Here is a 22,792-nt window from a genome sequence, read left to right on the forward strand (position 1 = left end):
CGGACAACGCCCTTTCTGTCCGAAATCCGTCCGAAAACATAATTTCGTCCGAAATCCGTGGGAAATATCCGTAAATTTCGTCCCAAATCCGTCTGAAATTCCGTTCGAAAATGACATTTTTTTAGTAGTGCTTGGAGCATAGTTGTACGGATTGTTCGTGCTTGGTTTGTTCGTGATGTCAATCGCGATGCTCATCCATTTTCTCTCAACATGGTTCTCATGGATGCATCTGTGAGCATATTACATTGCTTTTTTTTATTATTAATGTTTTGTTTTGTGTTGTGTTGTTGATTATATATTGATTGTTTTATTCTTTGCGTTTTCAGGGAAGCAAGATTCACGCCACTGTACGAAGAACTCTGATCTACAAATTTGAGAAGGACCTGCAGGAGGGAAAGGTTTACTCTATGAGTGGCTTTGGTGTTGCTGCGAATCTTGGATCTTATCGCACCACAAAGCACGAGTACAAACTCAATTTCCAGTTTAACACCAAAGTGAAATTGTGTGGCAAAAATGGTGTGCCTTCCGATATCTATCCGATATCAAATCCTATTGATGTTTTCAATTCTGAATACGACACTGATTACTTAGTCGGTATGAAATTTAAAATTTAATTGTCTGTAATTTTTTTTAATATATATTGTTTATTAATTGATTACATTTTATTTGTACGTAGATGTCATGGGTATGTTGACCGGTGTTGGTACGCAGAGGGAATATGAACGAAATGGAACCAAAACTAAGATGGTGGCCATGGAATTGGATTACGATGGGTTGGTGTTTTTCATAATTTTTTGTAAATGTGTTGGTTTTATCGTGAATATTTAATTTTAAGGGTTAATTTGTTTTGGTTTTTTTTGTCAGGTTTAAATTTAAGGTCACTCTATTTGGACAATATGCTGAGGAACTTAATGCTTTTGTTGCTGCCGGGGAGACCGATAACGTCATTGTGGTTGTCCTGCTGGCTAAAGTTAAGATCTGGCAAGGTAACAATTTTTTTTTGTCACCCTAAATTTCCTTTTTTTTCTTTTCTTAATAAATATATGTGATCTATAAACTGTTAAAATACTTTGATATGTAGAACTTTTTTTTTTCCGTATAACCTTCTTTATTGATACTATAATCCTCTTTTTCGGCGTAATTAATTTTTTACATAAGTCACTAATGACATTAATTTTCATTTTAATACTATAGAATTGATTCAATAAGTGAACCCGTAATCATTGGCAGATGAATGAGTTATTTTAGTATGTATGGGCTGATTTTTTTCAATATTATTTTTTTTATCAATGATTAGTTATTATTTTAGATCGTCGATATAATTTTAACTTATCAATGATTATTACTTCCCTTTAACAAAAAAACGTAATACATTAAGAGAAATACGTAATACATAGTGTTTTTTTTTGGGAACGTAAAACATAATGTTAGATACGTTTCTTTCAAAATAAATAAGCTTGGATACCTTTTAGAAATTAAATATCCACTGTTCGTTCTATTTTTTTTATGTAGGTTTATTATTTATTAATATTAATTGTTGGTAACACATCGGTTATTTCACCTGACAATGTTTGAAATTATTTGTACAGGAGCTGCTACTGTCCAGAACACAATCTACTCTACTAAGTTGATTTTTAACCCTGATTTGATTGCTGCTCATGATCTAAAGAAAAGGTGATTATATGCAATTTTAATTTTGTAATTTACACCGATCCTAGGGTTAATAATTTTTATATGTACCGATAATTTTAGGATGGTTGGGAAGAACGGTGTTCCATCTCCTGGAATAGCTATCCTTCAGGATCCATTGAGGATCACCGAAGAGGATGATTTTCCATAGATCACACCGAGGAAGACTGTCGAGGACTTGAAGGAGTGTACCATGGTTTGTTACTTTTTTTGTTTATTTAAAATCATTTGTGATTTCTTTTTTTATTTGGATGTAATTTTTATTAAATTTACTCATATGGTTATACGTTATTCTTTGCAGGAGTCTTGCTTTGTTGTGAAGGCTACGGTGAAATTTGTTATAGATACGGATGAGTGGTGGTACACTGCATGTGTTTGTAACAAGAAAGTAGTGCCGGATGAGAAAATGTAATTCTGCGGCAAGTGTGATAAGCATGTTATGTTTGTCCTAGGTGCGTAACACGGTTTTCATATTCTTTTGACATATATGTGTGTATATTTATTTTTTATTTTTTAATTTGAGTAGGTACATGATCAAAGTCCGCGTCATCGATGAGACTGACTCTGCTACATTTGTTATCTTTGATCGTGATGCTGCTCTTTTGCTGAAAAAAACCACAGTTGATATGATCGAGACTCGAGAGCATGGGGGTAAATTACATTCATTATTCGAATATAAAAACATCAGTTTGCTTTTTATTTTTTACTTATTTATATTTTAATTATATGTATCATATTTTTTTTATATCTTATGTAATTGTTGTTTGTATGACCAGTCTGATGAGAGCGGAACGTTGCCTAAAGAAATTAGCTCCTTGGTTGAATCCACCTTTCTGTTTAAGGTGGAAACTAACATAAGCACCAATGCGAGGTTTGAAAAAATCTTATCGGGTTCGCAGGATATCGAACAATGTAGAATTGCTAAAAAAGTTCACTGAGGTTCCCACTGTATGTGCATTATTATGGTTGAAGTTATTCATAATTTCATTTGATTTGCACCATCGTTTTTTTTATGGTGTCTTTGTACTAAATTAATTTTTGGCAATTTTTTTTGCAGGAGGCTACAGTGGTTGAAGGCTCTTTTGAAGCAGTTGAAAATGCTGAAAATGATTCCTCTGTCAATCAGGTAGCGTAATTCATTTGCATGATGTTCATTTGCATGATAAGTTACCAACCTTATATTCTAAATAGTTTACACATAATTAATTATTGGACTATGCCTTTTTTTTTTAATAGAACATGCTCAAGAAGTTCGGTGATTCGGAAGTGGTTTGGACTAAGGATGTTGATGCTAAGAATGCCGATGATCTTACCAATGATGAGGTTGATGTGACTCCTGCGAAGCGTTCATGCCCATTTGATGGTGAAGGCAGCGGTGGCAATGGACCGGTCAAATTGTTGAAGAACATCAAAGTGGAGAAGGACTAGAAGTTTTGTTTTTATTTTGTTTTCATGGCCTGGTTGTTTTGAATTTCGTCAGTGAACCTTTCAGTTTTTTTTAATGCGTTGCTTTGTTATGTTCCGTCGTGCTCCTGATTGCATGACCTTTGGATAATTCACACTTGATTTTAATGTCAATTTGCATTTGAATGTAGCTTTATAGTTTGTTACCCGTGTCTAAGAATTTTTTCTGCTGTATTAAGATTTTATTTTAATCGACAGATCAATTCTAATTTATGCAGTGTTGATTATTTATTGCTGCCTAAATAATTATTGTTTGTGGAAATTGTATGACTAAATGTGTATGGGTTTCTGAATGTTACATTAATTCCTTTAAAATTACTTTAAACGTGTGTACTACAATCTCATAATCTACTTATTTGTCAGCATAAAATATTGGACTTGAATCGGAGACAATATAACGGTCAAAAGTATTACCTCAGATTAGGTTACGAGGAGACAACTTTTTAATTCAATGGTTTTCGCATACTTATCGAATAGCTTCAAATTTCGTTTTTATAAATCCTGCTAATAATTCGTTTGACAAACGTTGTGTAGAACATATATATATATATATATATATATATATATATATATATATATATATATATATATATATATATATATATATATATATGCCGGTATTGAGACTATAATTGATACAAATTTATATTGTTGTAATTTTCTAGCATGAAGTTCTAAATTCTTTTGACGAATAATAAGGTTCACATTTCTTTTATTTTTTGTAGAATGAACTTCATGGTTCTTATAATAATTATGACTATGACTATCTCGTGCATTTGTTGTTGAGCTCCATATTGTGCAGTGGAAAGTAAGCAGGCCTGATCGTGATGAATTCCAATGAGATTTTTAATGCTTTTCAATTTTACATGAATGATGTTGCCTTTTTTTGAAGAAAATTAATTTCCAGCATGAATGTTGTTGCCTTTTTTGTCAAGCTAAATCAATGATGTTTCCTTTTTAATTTTGGACTGCGTTTTTGCATTTAAGTCGTATGTACAGTTTTATATTTTCTAATCGTCGAATTAATTGCCTTAATTATCAACTTAAAAAATTACGCTTAGATGACGTAATAAAACACTAATGATATAATGTTTTTTGGGCACTAATCATGATATTAATTACCAAATTAAGTATTTAATGAGTTTTTTAATGTGGGATTTCATCAAACTAAAGTTTCGTAAAAATATAAGCAGGGTCCTTAAAAAAAAATGTACAGTTTGTCAAAAAAAAAATGTACTGAAAATACGATGACATGCTGCTTAGTGTATAAAACATGTAATATTGACAATTATGATCAACTTTAAAAATTGCTGGTTTGTTATTAGAAAATTTTAATATTTATGAAATTTTCGTTTCATTGTATAAAATTTTTAGTAGTAGAGTTTATATTTTGACGCCACGATATTTGATAATCACAAGGATTCATTTTAAGGAATATTTTTTATTTTGTAGGAAGAATTATTTGCCTTAACTACTCAGGAAGCATTGAAAAAGAGATTAACAATTATTTAGAATTCATTGGTATGTTGTGTTTGCTTTAACTGCGGTGGAGATTTTGATAATCAACCGAGTGAGCACAATTCATTTTTTTTTATTAAGGAAAATAATTGGAATTCAAGCATCCTCATTTGAACATGGGAGAAACATTAAGGTGAAAAATATGTAATGTGTGTTTTGTCCGTGAGAGTATAAAAAATAGATTGAATTATCGGTAATTATGTGGTTTTGTTGAAGGAGTTGAAGATTTTTGGGTCATTATTACCAAAAAAAGATGGACTTAATTAAAAAAACATTGTATCATTTTAAAATGTCTAATAAACATGTATTTTGCCAATTCATCATTACACATGTACATTTTCCATTGTCACACCCCATCATATATCATATGCGAAGGAGTTTGAAAAAAAAAGTTTGAATACAAAAATAGAATGAAAGTGAATGACGTCCAAAAACAAAGTTTTACGGTAAAAAATGGTTAATTAAGTAAATATTCCCTAAAAATATTATGATTTTTTTTCAGTCCCTTGAAAAAAAAAATTGTATATCTGGATTTTTTTGCAAAACATGAAGATCTTGGATTTTTTTTCAAGAGCGGGGGATACTTTCTCCCACACTGGACGCAATTGAGCATGTAAACGAATTCCTTCTATCATTGGTTCCTGGAGATGAAAAGGAATATATCAGTTTTGATTCAGTTTGCAAATCAGACGAGAACAGTGAGGTACAAAGTGTCAAGTTGTGGATTTGATAAAGAGAGCGACAAAACTGCTATGTTCAAAAAAGAAAAATTAATAATATGGGATGAGGCACCGATAATGCATCGTTGTTGTTTTGAGGCGTTTGACCAAACCATGCACGATATAATGTCTTATGATGGTGTCGATAATACAGACAAACCATTTGGGGGTCTTTCTGTGGTTTTGGTCGGTGATTTCAGACAAATTTTGCTAGTGATAAGAAAAGGATGAAAACAAGACATACTTGCTTCATCCATCAACTCATCAAAGTTATGAGTCACTGTAAGGTTCTCACACTTATAAAAAATATGTGTTTACATGCTTCAACCGTTTGTGCCGAGCAAGATGAGATAAGAAAGTTTGTCGATTGGATGGTTTCAATTGGAGATGGAATAGGATCCGCCAACAATAGTGGATAAATTAACGTACCCATTCCTGATGAGAGTTGCTGATAAAAGATTCCTCTGATCCGTTGCGTTCTCAGGTTGATTTTGTATATCCGGATTTTTTGCAAAACATGAAGATCTCAGATTTTTTCGAAGAGCGTGGGATACTTGCTTCCACACTAGACGCAGATGAGCACGTAAACAAATTCCTTCTATCATTGGTTCTAGGAGACGAAAAGGAATATGCCAGTTCTGATTCGGTTTGCAAATCAAATGAGAATAGTAAGGTATAAAGCGAATGGTTTACCACCAAATTCTTAAACAATATCAAGTTTTCCGGTATTCCAAACCACAAGTTGAGATTTAAAGTTGGAAGTCCAGTTATTTTGATGAGGAACATTGACCAAGCAAATGAATTGTGCAATGGGACTAGGTTGACTGTAGACAATCTTGGGAAGAACTTTATCGGTGCAACTGTTATTACCAGAAAAAAATGCTGGTGAAAAAGTCAGGGTCAGTCGTTGTCTCATGTTGGAATCTATCTTTCCAAACTGGTTCTTACTCATGGACAGTTGTACGTCGCTGTGTCGAGAGTCACTTCCAAAAAGGGATTGAAAATGCTTATACTGGATGAAGAAAATCGCGTGTGTACTGAGACCACTAATGTTGTGTACCGTGATGTTTTTCGGAATGTTTAACCGATCGTTCCTGATGACGCAGGTGGGTATGAGTTTTTTTTCTCTTTTAAACTTCGTTGTAATATATATATTTTATTTGGATATGAATTGGTTGCTACTTGCAACCATTCTAATAGTTGCATAAAGAAAGAGTAATGGATTGGTCACGTAGATAAACTACAATTCTGCAACTAACAATTGAGATCACACTTCTTATTTTTTTGTATAAAAGCCAATGACATTTATTGTTGTGCCAAGAACAGGTTGAGTGATCAATTTGTTATAGGGACTAATATATGTTATATGGATTAATATTTTTGATCTCTTTTTGACAATATTTTTGGTCTCATGTATCTTCAAGTGCTGGTTTTGTGCTTCAGGTGACGTGATATAATTTAGATGTACATAGGCTGACGTTAATGGAATTTCTATGGCATTGAAATATCATTGACCAATTGCAATATGTGCAATGTCTTATCTTCGGCTCCGAAATTAACACTGCCTGATACATTAAGGTGTTTATCTACTGAGACTTGGGTTTTTCTATTATCTGATAAAGCAACTCCAATATTCTCATACTCAGTTTAATTTTATTTATAATGTCAGTATCCTTCTGATCTTTCTCATTTTCCTAATGTAAGCCGTACTCTTTCAGTGACCATATTATCAACTATATGTTCAGCTTCATTTTTTATCAATCAGCTATATATCCGTTTTTTTTCTTTGTTCTTTGGAGCGTCTATGTCTATGTGGATGCACATGATAATTTTATAGTCCCTTTTATAAGCCTTTTCTATTGTGTTTTTGTTGATGGGTTATTTTATAATATGCTTAGTTAAAAAAATGCGATAGATAGCTAATGTCTTTGTCGTTGTTTGTTATACTTATTTGTTACACGATTGAATAATTACAAGATGTTAAGATGAATCAAGTGTATGCATGATATTAACTTTGTATATATAAGGGTATCTGCTATAGAAAACATGGAATTTGAAAGAAACTATATATAAGGGCATCTGATAGAGACGATTCGTTGGGTAGGGACAATTAATTGTATATGCAGTGGTAGGCCTCGAGACTCCAACATCCTCAGTTATATGCAGAACATAAAATAAAATAAAAAGACTCATGTCTCCGTGATTAATTTTAGTCATCCGTGTAAAATATTCCGGCATTAAATACTAATATTTCGACGTTACTTCCGTTAAATCATTCATGTTTAACGATATGAAAATCCAAATAACTATACACGTTGATATTTGTATATAATATGAAATCGAAAATACGATAATGATGCATTTTATTTATATATTGTGTATAAAATAATGAATTTGCTGTTTAATTAGATTTTATAAAATAAAAAAATAGTCGTAATTCTAGCCCGTGCTTGGCACGGGTTTCCAAGCTAGTTATAAACATTTGCAATATTTTTTTTAAAAGTACACGTGGCAACCTATTAGTGAAAGACTCATTTAATGCTATCTCTCATGTACACACAAGATATGAAAGAGTTTATAATAGAAAAAAAAAACGGAATTGGAATTTGATGAGTTAACCGAAAATGTTGTGTGTAAACAGTCAGAATTTGAGAGGAGTATTTAATGCACCAATGTTTTCTTTAACGTACGCAATAAATATGAAAAAGTTTATAATAGAAACAACAATCATAATTTGGTGAATTAACCTACTCCCTCCGTCCCTATATGTAACCACTAATTTGATTTTATTTTTGTCCCTAAATCTAAACCCCTTTTCAAATTACTAGATGCATTTATTATTTTTTTCCTATACATACCTTAATTAATACTACTAAGTTGTCTTGAAATATGAAGAGTCAAATTTAATACACATACAAACAAAAGACAATTTGGTAATATTAACACACAAAACAGACACATTAATTACACAGACAACTTTTTTTAAGAAATGTGAAAAATGCAAAGAGGGGTTACATTAAGGGACGGAGGGAGTAAAATGTTATCTCTATTTGATAGGAGTATTTAATGCACCATGATTTCAATCAAAAGTTTACATATGAAATTAGTTTGATTTGCTAAAATTCGAAGTAGGGATGCATTGACAGAAAAATAAAAAATAATTAGAATTCATTAATATGTTTAATTCATGTTTTATTTGCCTTAACTACTAAAAATATCCCCATAACTTTTTTTTTGAGGGAATGGTATCCCCATAACTTAATAGTAGGGATGCATTGACAGAAAAATAAAAATAAAAATTAGAATTTATTGTTATGTTTAATTCACGTCAGTTGTAAAAATTACTCCAATATTACATTAACATGGGTCAATGTCCTTTTTTTGAACCAATCATATTACAACAATTTGATCTTATTGTGTCATAATTTTTATTTTTTCATTACTTCCAATAATATTCTATATGCAATTAGCCTATATATACCCAATGTTTTCTTCTGTTCAATCATCTGCCTACTTCTCTTCTCTGTCAACATAAAAAAGACGTTATAATGACACCAAGATATGATAACATCCCTGTGATCAACGCTGTGAAGGAATCTTGGAGCATAGTTGTGCATAAAGCTTGAAATTTTAGTTTTTTGTTTCAAATTGGGTTTCTCCTTTGGGACTTTGATCGAAAGATAATTTCTTTGAAGTAATGCTTTTATATTTTTTAGCACTCTAACTTCTAAAGTGTTGTTTGTAGTTTTCTTTTGTTCTTTTTCTTTCCCCTTATAGCCTTAATGTAATATTACCAACAAATCCACATTTTTTTTCTTGTGAGTTCAAGTATAATGATTATGAAAGAATGTTTTTGTTTTCCCTTTTGTGTTTTGTTTCCGTTGTTATACTATGCCTACATATCCTACCTTGATCATATCTCAAGATGTTGTAAATTTAGACAAGGAGTTTGATGATTCAAGATATTATGAAGAAATTTTTTATGCTTAATGATGAAGCATGTGTATATTCTAATGTCCAAGAACTGTGTTATTATTAAAGATAATCTAAATAGAGAATGAAAAAAATTCATACAACTCTTTTTTTCTTGCATCTAAATAAGAACCAATTTTCGCTTGAATTTTCTCAGTTTTCACCTAAGTTACAATGGTCTTATGACAATCTAAAATTCAATCATGAAATACACACATGCTTGACATTGCTCCGACATTGCATTTGATGGTTTCAATAAAAAAATATATACATCATTTAACAAAAAATTCTAATGGATCACACATAAAAAGGAATGTCTCTTTTTACCCGAACTTTTAAATTAGGCCAAAAAAATTTTATTGAAAGTTTTCTCTAAAATTTTATTTTTTTCTCTTTGTTACATTGTCGTTTTTAGGGACACAAGATTCACGCCACTGTGAGAAGAACTTTGATTTACAAATTTGAGAAGGACCTGCATAAGGGAAAGGTCTACTCAATGAGTAACTTTGGTGTTGCTACGAATCTTGGATCTTATCGGACCACAAAGCACGAGTACAAACTCAATTTATTTGTACTATAAGGACATCTTTATTATATACAAATGTGTTCCTAAAAATCAAAAGTACAGCTTGCATCTTCACATTCTAAAGACCATTAAAGTCTAATTCACCTCATAAAAAGTTTACACATGTGATTTTTTTGACAAGAAAATGTGTCTATGTAAACATACATTAGTATTTTTTTTTTTATTAATTACCTTATTTATAAGCGGAAAGTTGTAAAAGTCTTATAATGACAAAATTAATTGAATTTTTTATCACTTATTAATCATGTTTCAAAGGCTACCATCAAATTATCATCATAGTTTGATTTCTCAACCAACATGGAGTCATGTACTATTGGCCTTAATTTTCTACCAATTAGAATAACTAAAACATCATAGGCTTCAATTATACACTTATTTGTTGACAAGTAAGCCAAATATATATATTTTTTTTTACAACAAATATAACTTCCTAACAAGCAAAATCTTAAATGTTTTTCCGCTCAACTTTCAACTAGCATGTTGACGTGACATTTTTCCTTGAGCTTTAATTTTCATTTTTTTTTTCGTTTCTCAAATCTGAAACGTACCATTGATGTCATTGCAAGGACGATTGGATTACTTCTAAAATGCAAGGACCATAATGAGTATGAATATATGTCATTGCAAGGACCTTTGAATTGCTTCTAAAGTTGAATTAATTCAAATTATTTCTGATCAATTTGTTTAGATAAAATAAACCGAATCCTAAAAATATGTCAGATTATATAATTGATTTAATTATAATGCTATGAACAGTCTCATTTTATTTTTCTACAAAAGATGCAAAATCACGTTAGCATTTAATGTAATATTAATTGTCTAATTCAATGTATTTATTGGTTTCTTTTGATTGCGTTTTTCCATAATGTTAGAGGTTTTTAGTACAAACTCAGATGAAGAAGAAAAAAATTAATTTTGTTCTGAGAAAGAAAGAAAAATTAATCTAACAACTAATTACTAAATTTTGCCATTAAAAAAAGCTTTTGTTTAATAGGATCTCTTTTTTCTTAATTAAATACATTACATATATATAACTTTTAACATATGATGACCAATAAAATCTTATGTCTTTTGTTTTAAATAGTATTCTAGACATTATTTAAATTAAAAATAGAAAATAATTGATATTTTACGTATCTTTTCTAACAAGTTTTCTTAAGATAAAAATTTATGGAGAAAAAACAACAAAAAAACTAGGAGACGTAAACCTAATCTGATAAAAAGTTACGGACATAAATCGAATCCAAGATAAAAGCTAGCATGAACTAAGTTGTATGATCATATTAGGTTAAGAACAACCGCATTTTTCTGATTGACGCTACATCTTCGACCAAATCCTTGAGACATTAGATATATGGATCGTCTCCCTTATATGCTTCTCTTCATCTTTTGATACATTTAGTATGGAATTTTAACTCATATGACAGATTAACATCACTCTCTGTAATATCCCGCCTTTTCAAGTTATGAGATAATACCTGTTAACGATTAAATGCGCACTTTTAAGGTTGAGGGAAATTTTGGAATTTGAGCGAGGGGAGTATTTAAGGACCTTAGGTCCCAAAATATTCATTTGTCTCAAGTTTTCTTCTCTCTAGGTTTTGGTGCAAAGGCTTAAGCTCTTTTCCCTCTCTAGAAATCGATCCCCATCCTTTCTTTAATCCATCATCATCTAGTGTTTTCTTCTTCAAGCAAGCAATTATGCAAGGAATAAGTGGTTTTGATGGAAACAACTAGGAGTAATTGAAGCAAGCTTCTCCAACTAGGTTCCTCTCATCTAAAGATTTTCTTACTAGGGTTTGGTGTCAAGGTCTAAAGATTTTGAGCTCAACTGCAGATTATTCAAGGTGAGTTCTTAGATAGAATCCACCCTTGGGGTTGTGTGATTTATGAGTGAGAAAACATGATTTTATTGAATTATAATTTTTCCCCTTTCTCATGCCATGTCCACTAATCATGTTAATCCGTGCCTCCTTAATGTTATTTTAAGTGTCTATGTGATTTTTAGGGTTGAAATATGCATTGGGTCATTGAAATTGGAGGTTTTTTTTAGAGAAAATTGTTGTTTTGCACGTTCTGTTCTGTCATGGCTCGCCGGGCACGCCATTTGGCGCCACGACAACAGGCTGAAAATCAGAAAGCATGTCTTTCTGCCATTTTGCCGCCATGGCGGGAAATGTGTCGCCACAGTTACAAGCTGAAAAATAGAAAGCCTGACTTTTTGCCATTATGTCGCCACGGCGGGAAATGTGTCGCCACAGCGGGAAATGTGTCACCACGGCGACAATAACAGAACAGAGACATGAAAATTGTATTGTTCCGAGCAAACAGCGGCAGTATTCTGTTTCATTTTTCAAGATTACATATAAATATAAATCCCTCCATTCCAATGGTTCCTTGTCAAGGTTTCAAGCCATTTTATAAGAAATTAAGAAGCAAGTATTAAGATAGATTGTGAGGCATGACGCATGAGGATAAGATGACAAGTAATACGTTGGGGTAGCAATGAACTAAGAAAGGGGAGGAACATAGAGCCTCGGCTTAGATTGTCGAGAACTAGAATGTTAAGCATGAACTTATGCATGCTAAGATGTGAAGCGATTAGTTTAATCTAATCACAAGAATGGTTAAGCAAGTAAGTTTTAAGATAAGTATCATATATGGTCAAGACCATTAAGCAAGATGTAGGTGTCGTGTCTTTCTGTTATCCATGCCAAGGGGGAGGTTCTCCAAGGGGAACGGGATACGCTCCGCAAGGTAGGCCCGCACGTCACTGAGGGAGTCCGATGTACCTTAGCTAGGTTTTCATCAGTCAAGTAAGGGATTAACTTCCAGGTTACTCCACTCGGGATTAATCCGTAAAATGAACCAAGATAATGTTGTTTGTTACACGCTAACTGTTAACATAAGAATGAACAGGAATATGATTATGTAGGATACGATATGATGTTAGCCGTGAACAAGTTATGAAATAGAAAAATATATGAATGTTAAATCGATGACGATCTTAGGTTTCTCTAATCGTCCGGTTTAGGACCGTGTCATGACTATGTTATGTTTAGGCCTCGACGCGTTTAGCGAATCTTGTCATATCGGTTTTAGGTTCCCATAAACCGCCATGACACGTATGATGATAGTAAGACCCATATTAAGTTAAGATTAACCTATGACGGTTCTAGTTTGCACTACCGTCTAGGCCAGCATGATCACACACATATAATCAACCGTCAGGTTGTATTGTAGACACGTGATAATCATAGGATTCCCCGAGGTTATCTATAGCCTAGGATTAGGTAGAACTCACTGAGACATTATGTCTCATCCCTTTCCTTATTTGTTCAGGTTCACATGTTTCTCGTGGAAAAGGTAAAGAGAAAGCTTTGGATTGATCGTGCGATCAGGATACCGACCTTGTGTCTTCCTACTTGATGCATATGCTATATTATATGATGTGCTGTAAAGAACTTTGTACCAAGTTTTTGTTCGACTATCGTGTGAAAATAATGTAACATAAGACTCAAGTTGTCTTGTATCTAAACTCTCGACTGACGTCGTTTCTGTATTGTATAATTATTGTATATAATATTAGTTTTAACGCACTTATTGAATATTCTAGACACTTTCAATTTGGGCGTTATAATTTGGTATCAGAGCAGGTCGTTTCAGATCGTGCCTTGGGTCATTAAGATTACAATCCAAGTACTCGTTCATTTTGAGTTTAGGATGTTTATTCCTATTGTTATATTTGGTTGAGATTTATCACTTTGACTTGAATATGACAGTTAGAGTAAAATGTCTGGAGCACAAAGAGGACGAGGCCGGCCAAGAGGTAATCGGAATGTTGAGGAGAATGTTAACCCTGATGCTAACATGTGGGCACAGATGATGCAACAGAATCAACAAATGATGCAGTTGATGCAACAACAGATCCAACAAAATGCTCAGTCTCAACAGCAGTGGGCTGCAGCTATGGAACAAGGTCCAGGAGTTCATCAACAGCATCCACCACCTCCAGTTGTTGGGAATCCAGCTTTCCGAGAGTACAATCAGAATCATCCTCCAGAATTCAATGGTCGTGGTGAACAACAAGAGGCTAAGAGGTGGATTAAACACATGGAGACGATTTTTCGTATGGCTGATTGTACTAAGGAAGAAAAAGTAATCTTTGCAACCAATCAATTCCGTGGCGCAGCGGAAGACTGGTGGGAGACTGCTCAACACTGTATGAGAACCAGTGGCATGGAGATGAACTGGGATAATTTCAAACAAGTAATGTTAGAGAAGTACCTCTCTGTGACATACAAATTCAGAAAGGAGCAAGAATTTCTTCATCTGAAGCAAGGCAATATGTCAGTGACAGAATTCACCAAGAAGTTCGAAGAGTTGTCCCATTACCCTACTCACAATGAGTATGCAGGTAATGAAATGTGGAAGGTTAATCAGTATAAGCATGTTCTGAGGGGTGAACTATATGCGGTGGTTAGTCAGCAGAGGTTGACAAACTTTGATGAAATGGTGCACAACAGTCTAGAAGCTGAAAGAGGTTTTGACAAAGCGGTTAGAGAGGGTACCACGGCTTTTGATAGAAGGAAGGGCAATTTTGTTGATAGGCATCACGAAAAACTAAAACCAAAGGGTTCTCCTCAGAAAGGGAAGCAGATAGGTTCATCCAAATCCTTTCCAACTTGCAAGAAATGTGGAAGGACCCATCCCAGGGAATGCAAGATGGGTACCGACTCTTGTTGTGCTTGTGGTCAGAGATAACATTTTATAGCAGATTGTCCAAATAAGCATAACAGAAGAAAACGAAGGAGACATCAACGTTGTTCATACTTGAAACATCTTCAGTGGTTTATACTTTCACCATTTTAGTTGCATCTTTGACATGATAACATTACATATTGATATAGAAGAAGAAGAGGAATAATAGAATGAGAAAGGGAAAAGTCACACGCATAAAGGGATAGAGAGAGATGGAGAAAGTGTTTGATTAATTTTTTTTAAAGAATGTAAAGCTAATTAGTTGAAGAGATGTGCATTGACAATATTGTATAGAGCAGTGTGTATTTCTTGGAAGTTGTAACTAAGCATATTCTTTGAAAGTTCCAGAGCAATAGTAGTCTGTACCGTCTACAATTACTTATGTTTTAAATTTTTTAACTATAAACTAATTTTTCCTTAAAAAAAAACTCTAAACTAATTTTTTTTAGGAGGGATTAACTCTAAAATAATGTGAATCTCATTTGAAAAAAATAAAATAAAATGCGTCTCATCAAAACATACTATGATACTACCATGTGTAAGATGGCTTTTTGCTTAAAAAAAATACATGCAAGGTGGCTTTCATGTGATTTGTTTTATTAAAATGTAAATAAATATTTGTGACATTTTTAAGTTTTTTAAAATAATAGACATTGATTTATCTGGTTTAGTCTAGTTTAATACATAAACAATTTTATTTATAAACCGAGTTGAATATCGAGTCAATCGGTCTAATCCGGTTCAGTCATGCGGTTCAACCAATGACTCAGTGACCCAGTAACATTACCGAGTCAATCACCGAGCCGAGTTTTAAAACTATGCATGAGACCTTACGCTTATTTGAAATATGTGTTGTTTCTCCTGTTGCACTTCAAGGACTTCAGGCTTTGAGCCACTTGGACATAAGCCCCTAGGCTTCTTTTTGTGTTTCTTCGGCTTCACTTTAGCGAGGTTGTCCACAGGTTGAATTTCTACAATAAGCCAAAAATTAAAAAAATACGTGAGTGATTTAACAAAGTGAAACTATGCACTATGAAAACTAGTTTGAATTACCCTTCTCACGTAGCTTTTTAGGAGCAATTTCTTCTTTTCCTTCTTTGGTCTCAACAAAAGAACGAGCATTGCTTGCACATCATTTGTCTTTTAAATGCTAAACAAGGATGGAAACACTATTTTCAGTTAACATTGGTGTATCTGAGTTAAAACAATGTTTAAACTGCCTAATGACTTTCCTTTAAAAGCTTCTAACTGCTCTTTTAATTTCACTTCCATTTCCTTTTGCAATCTTTCTTGCAGAAATTGTATCTCAATGTGATCATTCCTTTTAACTTCCTCAATAGTTTTTTGGATTTCAACTTGAGACTTAGTTCCCCATAAGTCAGAAGCTACAACACCTTTTCCATAGGTGCGCACATAACCATGTCGGTCTTTACCCAGGACTTGGGACAATATATCGTCTTGAGATGAGTTTTTTTCTGATGCATTTGGAAGTAAAGATTGAAACTCTTCAAGCTCTGACTGAAAATCAAAGTCAACAATCAAAATCAAAATCAAAGTCAATAATATTATGAATAATTTTTAAGCAGCAAATTTGAGAAACTTATAAAGATACATAAATATGCATGAATGAAACAAGTGCAATAAAGATGTTATGTTGTCACTTAGAAATATTTTAAGTAGACCTTAATATAATTTTGTGGCACTTGTTAAACTCATGAGATATATATTAAGATACACCGTAGAATATTGGTGTGATATTGTGGATTATCCATTGTATTAAAATAATGCAATAATGTTTGATTTATCTATGTGTGGATTTATTTTTCCCAATGTGGGGGGCGTCGTCACTTGAAAAATAATTCAAGCAGACTTAATAAAAATCCACATGAGTTTATATTTACCCAATGTGGGGGTGTTGTCGCTTAGTATTATCTTGTTGATGAACATGTTGTCGCTTAGTAGACAACGACTTGTATTAATTTATTGTGTAATCCAAGTTTATTTTTATAAACTTGATGAAATATGAGGTTAATTGACTTAGAGACGTCTTAGTCAATATTTGTGAATTAAGCGGATCCGTGTATATAAAACCCATTGGGAAGAAATTTAGGGAAATGAGACTTTGCCACTCGAATACGACATGTAATATCCCGCGTAATTTTAAATAAATTGTCATATCAGTTACATGTCAGAACGGAAATAATTTTCAAATGATTAATTACTTATTGAGAAATCGACGATATTTGGTAAGTTTCTCGTATTACTATTCCAACGGACATGAGAAATTAAATGGGTGTTACACGACAGGTAATGGGAATCCAACCTTTGTGATTGGAGATCCCATGAAGAAGGTTCAATGGGTAAAAACAAGTTACTTGTTAGTTCTGTTAGCACTAAATTAATGTTGTCTCTTTCCTATAGTGTATGATAATGGATGAGATGTGCTAAATAATATAAAATTGATGGATAAGCTTTAAAAGCTTTTAATGATTACCATAAGCCCTTATGGGTGGTGTGTGGTTGGATCATACACTAGATGGAATCACCTATATGAGTGTCAAGTGGGGCCGCTTGCATGAGATCGTGGCGGGTCTCTAGAGCACTCATGAATATCAGGCACGCGCACGGCCTATTCGCGCACAACCGCGTAACAGTAAGAATTGTGGGGGTGTAATGTGATTGTGAGACCTCTTGCATACAACAAGTGTCTTGGGTTCCATAGCTTGCTAAACCAATTCACTGTGTGTTAAGTCTCATTAGTCTGTTAAGTCTCATTAGTCTAGGACGGGTTCCATAGCTTGCTACACCGTTCCGATGCATTATATCTACGATGTTTACCCAAGAAAACTCTTTTTAACCTTTTTAGTTTAACTTTTGAAATATGTGGGGGATTGTTGTAAATTTTGATTATATTTCAAAAGTTTCAAATATTTTGTGTTCCATATTTTTAATTGAGAAATATAGAAAATTATTTTAACAGAAAATTATTTTCATATTATTAATTATAATGTTTGACTTGGTCTTATACCTATGTTTTAATTCCAAGTTTTTGTAACCTTTTTCCTTTATTCCTCTTGAATGTGTCAATAATATAGCTTTCTCTAAAATAACGGTCACTTAACTAGCTTGCTCCTATTTATATGGAATTAGTGGCCATGCTATAACAATGATTTAATCACACCTATCCTTTCACAAATATAATATACCATTTTCTTTACTCCTGGTTTTTTGACTGGAAATTCACGTACAAAAGAAAAAGAAAGAATAGTTTCATCTCTCTTAAAATTCATTTTTCTCTCCTCCACTATCGAGTTCCTGGGTTTCATCATTCCTGTGATTATCAAATTCAAGCTGTTCTGTCGCCTTTGATGTGATTCACATCAAGGAAGAACATGTTGTATCCTGGGAGGATATTCGCTTATGAGGCGGATAAATCCTTAAGGACAGTGACTTTGTCACGCCTCATGTTATTTAACGGTTTACAATTCTAGTGCTCATCGCCGTCATCGCCGTTCATGGCACCGTTGCCGAGTTCAAATCACCGCAATTTCAAGAACAGATATGTTTCCTTGAAATCTCCCTTGATTATTCTTTTTAATATTTAATTGATACTTTTATTCATATGATATTATTATTTATATGGATTATTTGTTCCTAATTTTACAACAGTATTTGCGTGGTTGATAACCGCCTCAACAATGATTTGGCAGTAGTTTTCAACTGTCATAAATAATACAAAGTTTGCTCGCATTTTTCTACCAATTTTTTTTTTTTTCAACAATGATTTGGCAGTAGTTTTCAACTGTCATAAATAATACAAAGTTTGCTCGCATTTTTCTACCAATTTTTTTTTTTTTATGAGAACTATTATTTATAGAGAACGGAAACTAAAAAACTTCGAATTCAATGAGTCATTGAGTCTTATTTATACACCCACAACATAAGCTGGATTAACATCACAATACAACAATGACAAGAGTAATGATATTTTGACATCTATTTGATGACAACTTTGTTGACAACCTTGTTTTTCTCACTTCTTATTGGTCAAAAACAATGGAGAGAGAAAAAGGAAGAGAGAGGATAACAACATCATGTGAGTATGAGAGAGAAAATTGTCCAAAAGTTGTCAAAAAGTGGTTGTCAAAATATCATTTCTCTAATGACAAATAAACTGTGAATCCTTAACAAATTAAACAAATTTTTAACAAAAGCTGAAATAATATTACAACACGACTCCTACAAAGATTCACTGAATCTGTAACAAACAATAGAATCCGCTGCTGTAAATTTCCTTCCCAAGTCAAATTTCCAAAAGCAGAAGATCCTGAAAATTTTAAACAAAAATGATGGATGTGTTCAGGGACGGATCCAGACTTTAGGTACATGTGGAACTAAAATTTCAAATAAATAATCCTCCCTCTGTCTCATAATAACTGAACCATTTGCAAAAAAAATGTCCCAAAATAACTGACCCATTTCATTTTTCAATATTAATTATTTTTTTCCCTTTATAACTCTAATTAATACTGCTTTCATCATTCTAATTCAATACTCCCTCCGTCCTAAATTATAAACAAAAAAAAACTCTTTTTTTTGTCCCAAATTATAAGCAAAAAAGATCAACTTTTATCATATTTAATTACGTTTTTTCAAAACATTTTCTTTTCCAAAGAAAAATTAAATGCAAAGTGCATTCAATTTGCTCTCTTTTTCATTTTCTCTATAATCAACTACCAATGAAAATTGTTTTTACACCTTCCTATAAAACTTATTTCAAAGATAACACAAAAAAACTATGTTACAAACTACTATGTTTTAGTTTTCCTAATAAGTGTTATTTTTTTTTTGTTGCTTATAATATGGGACGGAGGGAGTATATTCCACTTTACATTTATGATAGTGGAAAATACACCAATACTTAACAAGTGCACTTAAAACTATTTTTCTCTCTCCTTCATTTATACATTTTTCTTAATACATGTGAAATGAGCTTTTGACTCAGTTAATCCGGGACGGAGGGAGTAATACAAATATTATTACCTTATTGTTTGATACAATACATTACAATGAAAATCATCACCTATCCATTTGTTGAAAATGAGATAAAATGACATCATTGCTAATTGTTAATAGAACATCTCTTAGCCATTGATTACTGTAACATCACGTCTGTCAGTTTCAGTAAGATTTGTTATTGGAACGGGTTTATGATATTCTGGAATGTCAAAACAAGGCTACAAGAAAGTGAGAGGTCGACATATGTTGACGGAGTCAGCGGGCTCTCAGGAATAGCAATATGTGAATGAAGTTAAGGACATGTATGTTCGGAAAGTTGCGTAAGTGGCAACGTAATGAGGTAAGCTATTCGTAGTGGAGGAAGTTAAGGATTCAAGAGAAAGTTTTATGTTATCAGGATTAAGGCATTGATTTCCGACGTGCCAAGAATTGTATCGAAAAAGGTTGATGTTGTCATGCATATGTTATAGAATATTTCACGACGATAGGTATGAATGATGTGCATTGTATACTTGAGATTAAAAATTTCACGCAAAGAATGTTTTTTGAAAAATAGAGTTGGAGAAGCTCACCAATAGCAAGCCTGGGACGAAACTTTCCGTTTTTATGAAACCTACTAGTTCGTTCCTATGGTTTGCAATGACTAATGGGGAGATGTCTTCACAATAATCCTTTATGTGACGAAAATCTTTTATGACATCAAGTAATGAATGCATATCATACCTGGAGATTTCCAAGGAAAAAGGCATGGGCAACCATCAACGAAATCAATACAGTTTAAGGTAGCTTTGGAAGTTAATGTGTTAAGAGTCAAGAACGAGCCAAGATCAATAGTATAGAAGTTCCGGCATTTAGAAGGAAAGTCACAGATGTTTATGCATGAGGTATGAAGTAAGAAGTTAAAGCGGTGGAAAGTTATCAGAAATCGCAAGGTTCTCGGATTCTGTGGAATTATGACGTATCTCTCGAACCTATGTTTTGCTTAACGGACTTGCTAGACTTTCTAGATACGTCTGGTATGGGTGTTATAATTACCCATTTTATTACATAGGTTACTCTTCACAACTTTCATAGCTAAAAAAGCACGTTCAACACTTGCAGTTGCTACCGTGCTTGTGTGTTATATGTGTTTTATCTATTAAAAATAAACAAAAATAGGGAAAAGCATGTGGAGCTATAGTCCCACATAGCTCCAACATGCATCCATCCCTGGATGTGTCAATGCAACATATAATTGTTTAATAATTAAATAAATTTTCAAACAAAAATACATTGTGTCTAACCAAATGTTATTTCTAAACTCTTCACTCTATACAAAAATTACTCCATAACAGTAAACCTCTCAAAACGGGTTACCCGATCCATTTAGGGTCAATCTTAACGGATTTTGGGCTTTACCGAACCAGGTCAAATAACCTGTTAAAACATGGGCTCGAAAATAACTACTTGAACTCGGCCCTACACAGGAAGCTGACTAAACGAGTCGGTCCTTATAGATTAGCCCATTTTGACAGCTCTATATTAACCGAGAGGATTAGAGAATGAAATATGTTTAACGACCTGAAATTAAAAGGGACTGAATGATCTCTGAAATTTTAGTGAAAAAATATTGAAATGCACACTTTAAAACAATAGGTTGAGTTTTATTTATACACATGTAAAAACAATACATTGAGTTTTATTTATACACATGTAACTTAAGCTGGATTAATATCCCAATACAACCATTACAAACAACGGTGATCTTTAACAAACAAATTTATACATCAATAACAAAAGATGAAATAAAAACAGAATACAACTATTACAAACAAACAGTAAATCTTTAACAAACAATAGAATCTGTTGCTGTAAACTTTCTTCCATGCGTAATTTTCTCAAGCAAAAGATCCTGCAAAGTTTAGGAAATGATCAACGATGAATGTGTCGATGCGAAATATAAAGGATAAATAAATAAGTAATATGACACTCTTTAAATTAATTGAGAATTTATTAAAAAAAATTCAAACTAAAATGCATTATGACTGAATCCTTGAACATGTTAAAAAATGTTCAGTTGAGTCTTTTAATTTTTTCAATAGAACTTTCTTTTTTTGAAGGAAAGTTTTTTCAATAGAACTTGAATTTTTATTAGATTACTCAACTTAAAATAAATAAATAAATTATAACTGGTTGGTGAACATATAATTACTTTTTTTTATTACTCAAAAAAAATATTACTTTTTTTTGTTTAAATCGATCAAATTTAGTCCATTTGTGTAAAAATATTTTTGATCTTTTAGTTATATTTATGTGTATGTTTTTTAACTAATTTGTTAGAAAATATATTTTATCCTAAACACTGCAATTCACAATGGGCAAAAAAGAGAAATACCTTGTGTGAAGTCTTTGTGTCACTTCACCCTCCTCTTTTCCAAAAATTATTGAGATGTCAAATTCATTTACAATTTTTTTTTTTAAAGATTATTCGAAGAAAATTTTCATAAATTAATTTGTAAGGATAAATGTGATTTGTTAGTAGCAAACGAATCGAAACTTAGACGTTACTACTTTCATCGCGGACACATTTTCAAAACATTTAAGTTTGTAAGATTTTTAAGTTCAATCTTTTAATAAAATAACTAAAACATCTAAAACACATGTAAACTCTATACTGCACAAATGTTATTAGTCTTGCATCATGCACAAGAATTAGTTTATATTATTGGATTAATAAATCCTACTATTGGATCAAGTAGATATTATGAGCGATAAAAACACTTGTGCATGACACAAAACTATTTTACTTTTGCACGTTAGACAAAACCTCAAAATATCAACATAAGAGAAAAATCGAACTCAATTGTAGTGTCTTGATATACCTGTAAGCCATAAGACTATTTTTCCTTAGGAGGAGGAGGCGAATAGCCTTTCTGGTTTGAGAGTGGGTTTTTCATATCCTTCGGCTTCGTATTTTCAGGAGGAAGACCCGAATAGCCCTCAATTTTCAACACATTTTCCTTATTATCTCTCGAATTCATGGTATGTGCAGGAGTAGGATCAGAGTGGCCCATACCAGTTTCGA

General features: G+C 32.6%; 2 protein-coding genes and 2 long non-coding RNA genes across 4 annotated transcripts; all 4 read left to right on the plus strand.

The window, feature by feature from the left end:
• Window positions 1-135: 135 nt before the first annotated feature.
• Window positions 136-1,083, plus strand: LOC146945602 (replication protein A 70 kDa DNA-binding subunit A-like). The gene is made up of 4 exons (XM_085743931.1): window positions 136-231; window positions 327-594; window positions 677-773; window positions 865-1,083. Exons 1-4 carry the CDS (start codon window positions 211-213, stop codon window positions 1,010-1,012), a joined length of 534 nt encoding a protein of 177 aa, XP_085600057.1. The 5' UTR covers window positions 136-210; the 3' UTR covers window positions 1,013-1,083.
• Window positions 1,084-1,542: 459 nt separating this feature from the next.
• Window positions 1,543-2,141, plus strand: LOC146945603 (uncharacterized). Its single transcript, XR_015026442.1, has 3 exons — window positions 1,543-1,674; window positions 1,753-1,885; window positions 1,991-2,141. It is a non-coding gene; the product is annotated as an uncharacterized LOC146945603 (long non-coding RNA).
• Window positions 2,142-2,745: 604 nt separating this feature from the next.
• Window positions 2,746-3,291, plus strand: LOC146945604 (uncharacterized). Its single transcript, XR_015026443.1, has 2 exons — window positions 2,746-2,815; window positions 2,926-3,291. It is a non-coding gene; the product is annotated as an uncharacterized LOC146945604 (long non-coding RNA).
• Window positions 3,292-5,516: 2,225 nt separating this feature from the next.
• LOC146945605 (uncharacterized) lies at window positions 5,517-6,474 on the plus strand. Its single transcript, XM_085748081.1, has 3 exons — window positions 5,517-5,576; window positions 5,875-6,063; window positions 6,349-6,474. The coding sequence occupies exons 1-3, from the start codon at window positions 5,517-5,519 to the stop codon at window positions 6,472-6,474; spliced, it is 375 nt and encodes a 124-aa protein (XP_085604207.1).
• The last annotated feature ends 16,318 nt before the right edge of the window (window positions 6,475-22,792 follow it).

The sequence above is a fragment of the Medicago sativa genome, chromosome 2, assembly GCF_051527215.1.
Source record: "Medicago sativa cultivar Bolivia chromosome 2, Bolivia_mono, whole genome shotgun sequence".
Taxonomy (NCBI): domain Eukaryota; kingdom Viridiplantae; phylum Streptophyta; class Magnoliopsida; order Fabales; family Fabaceae; genus Medicago; species Medicago sativa.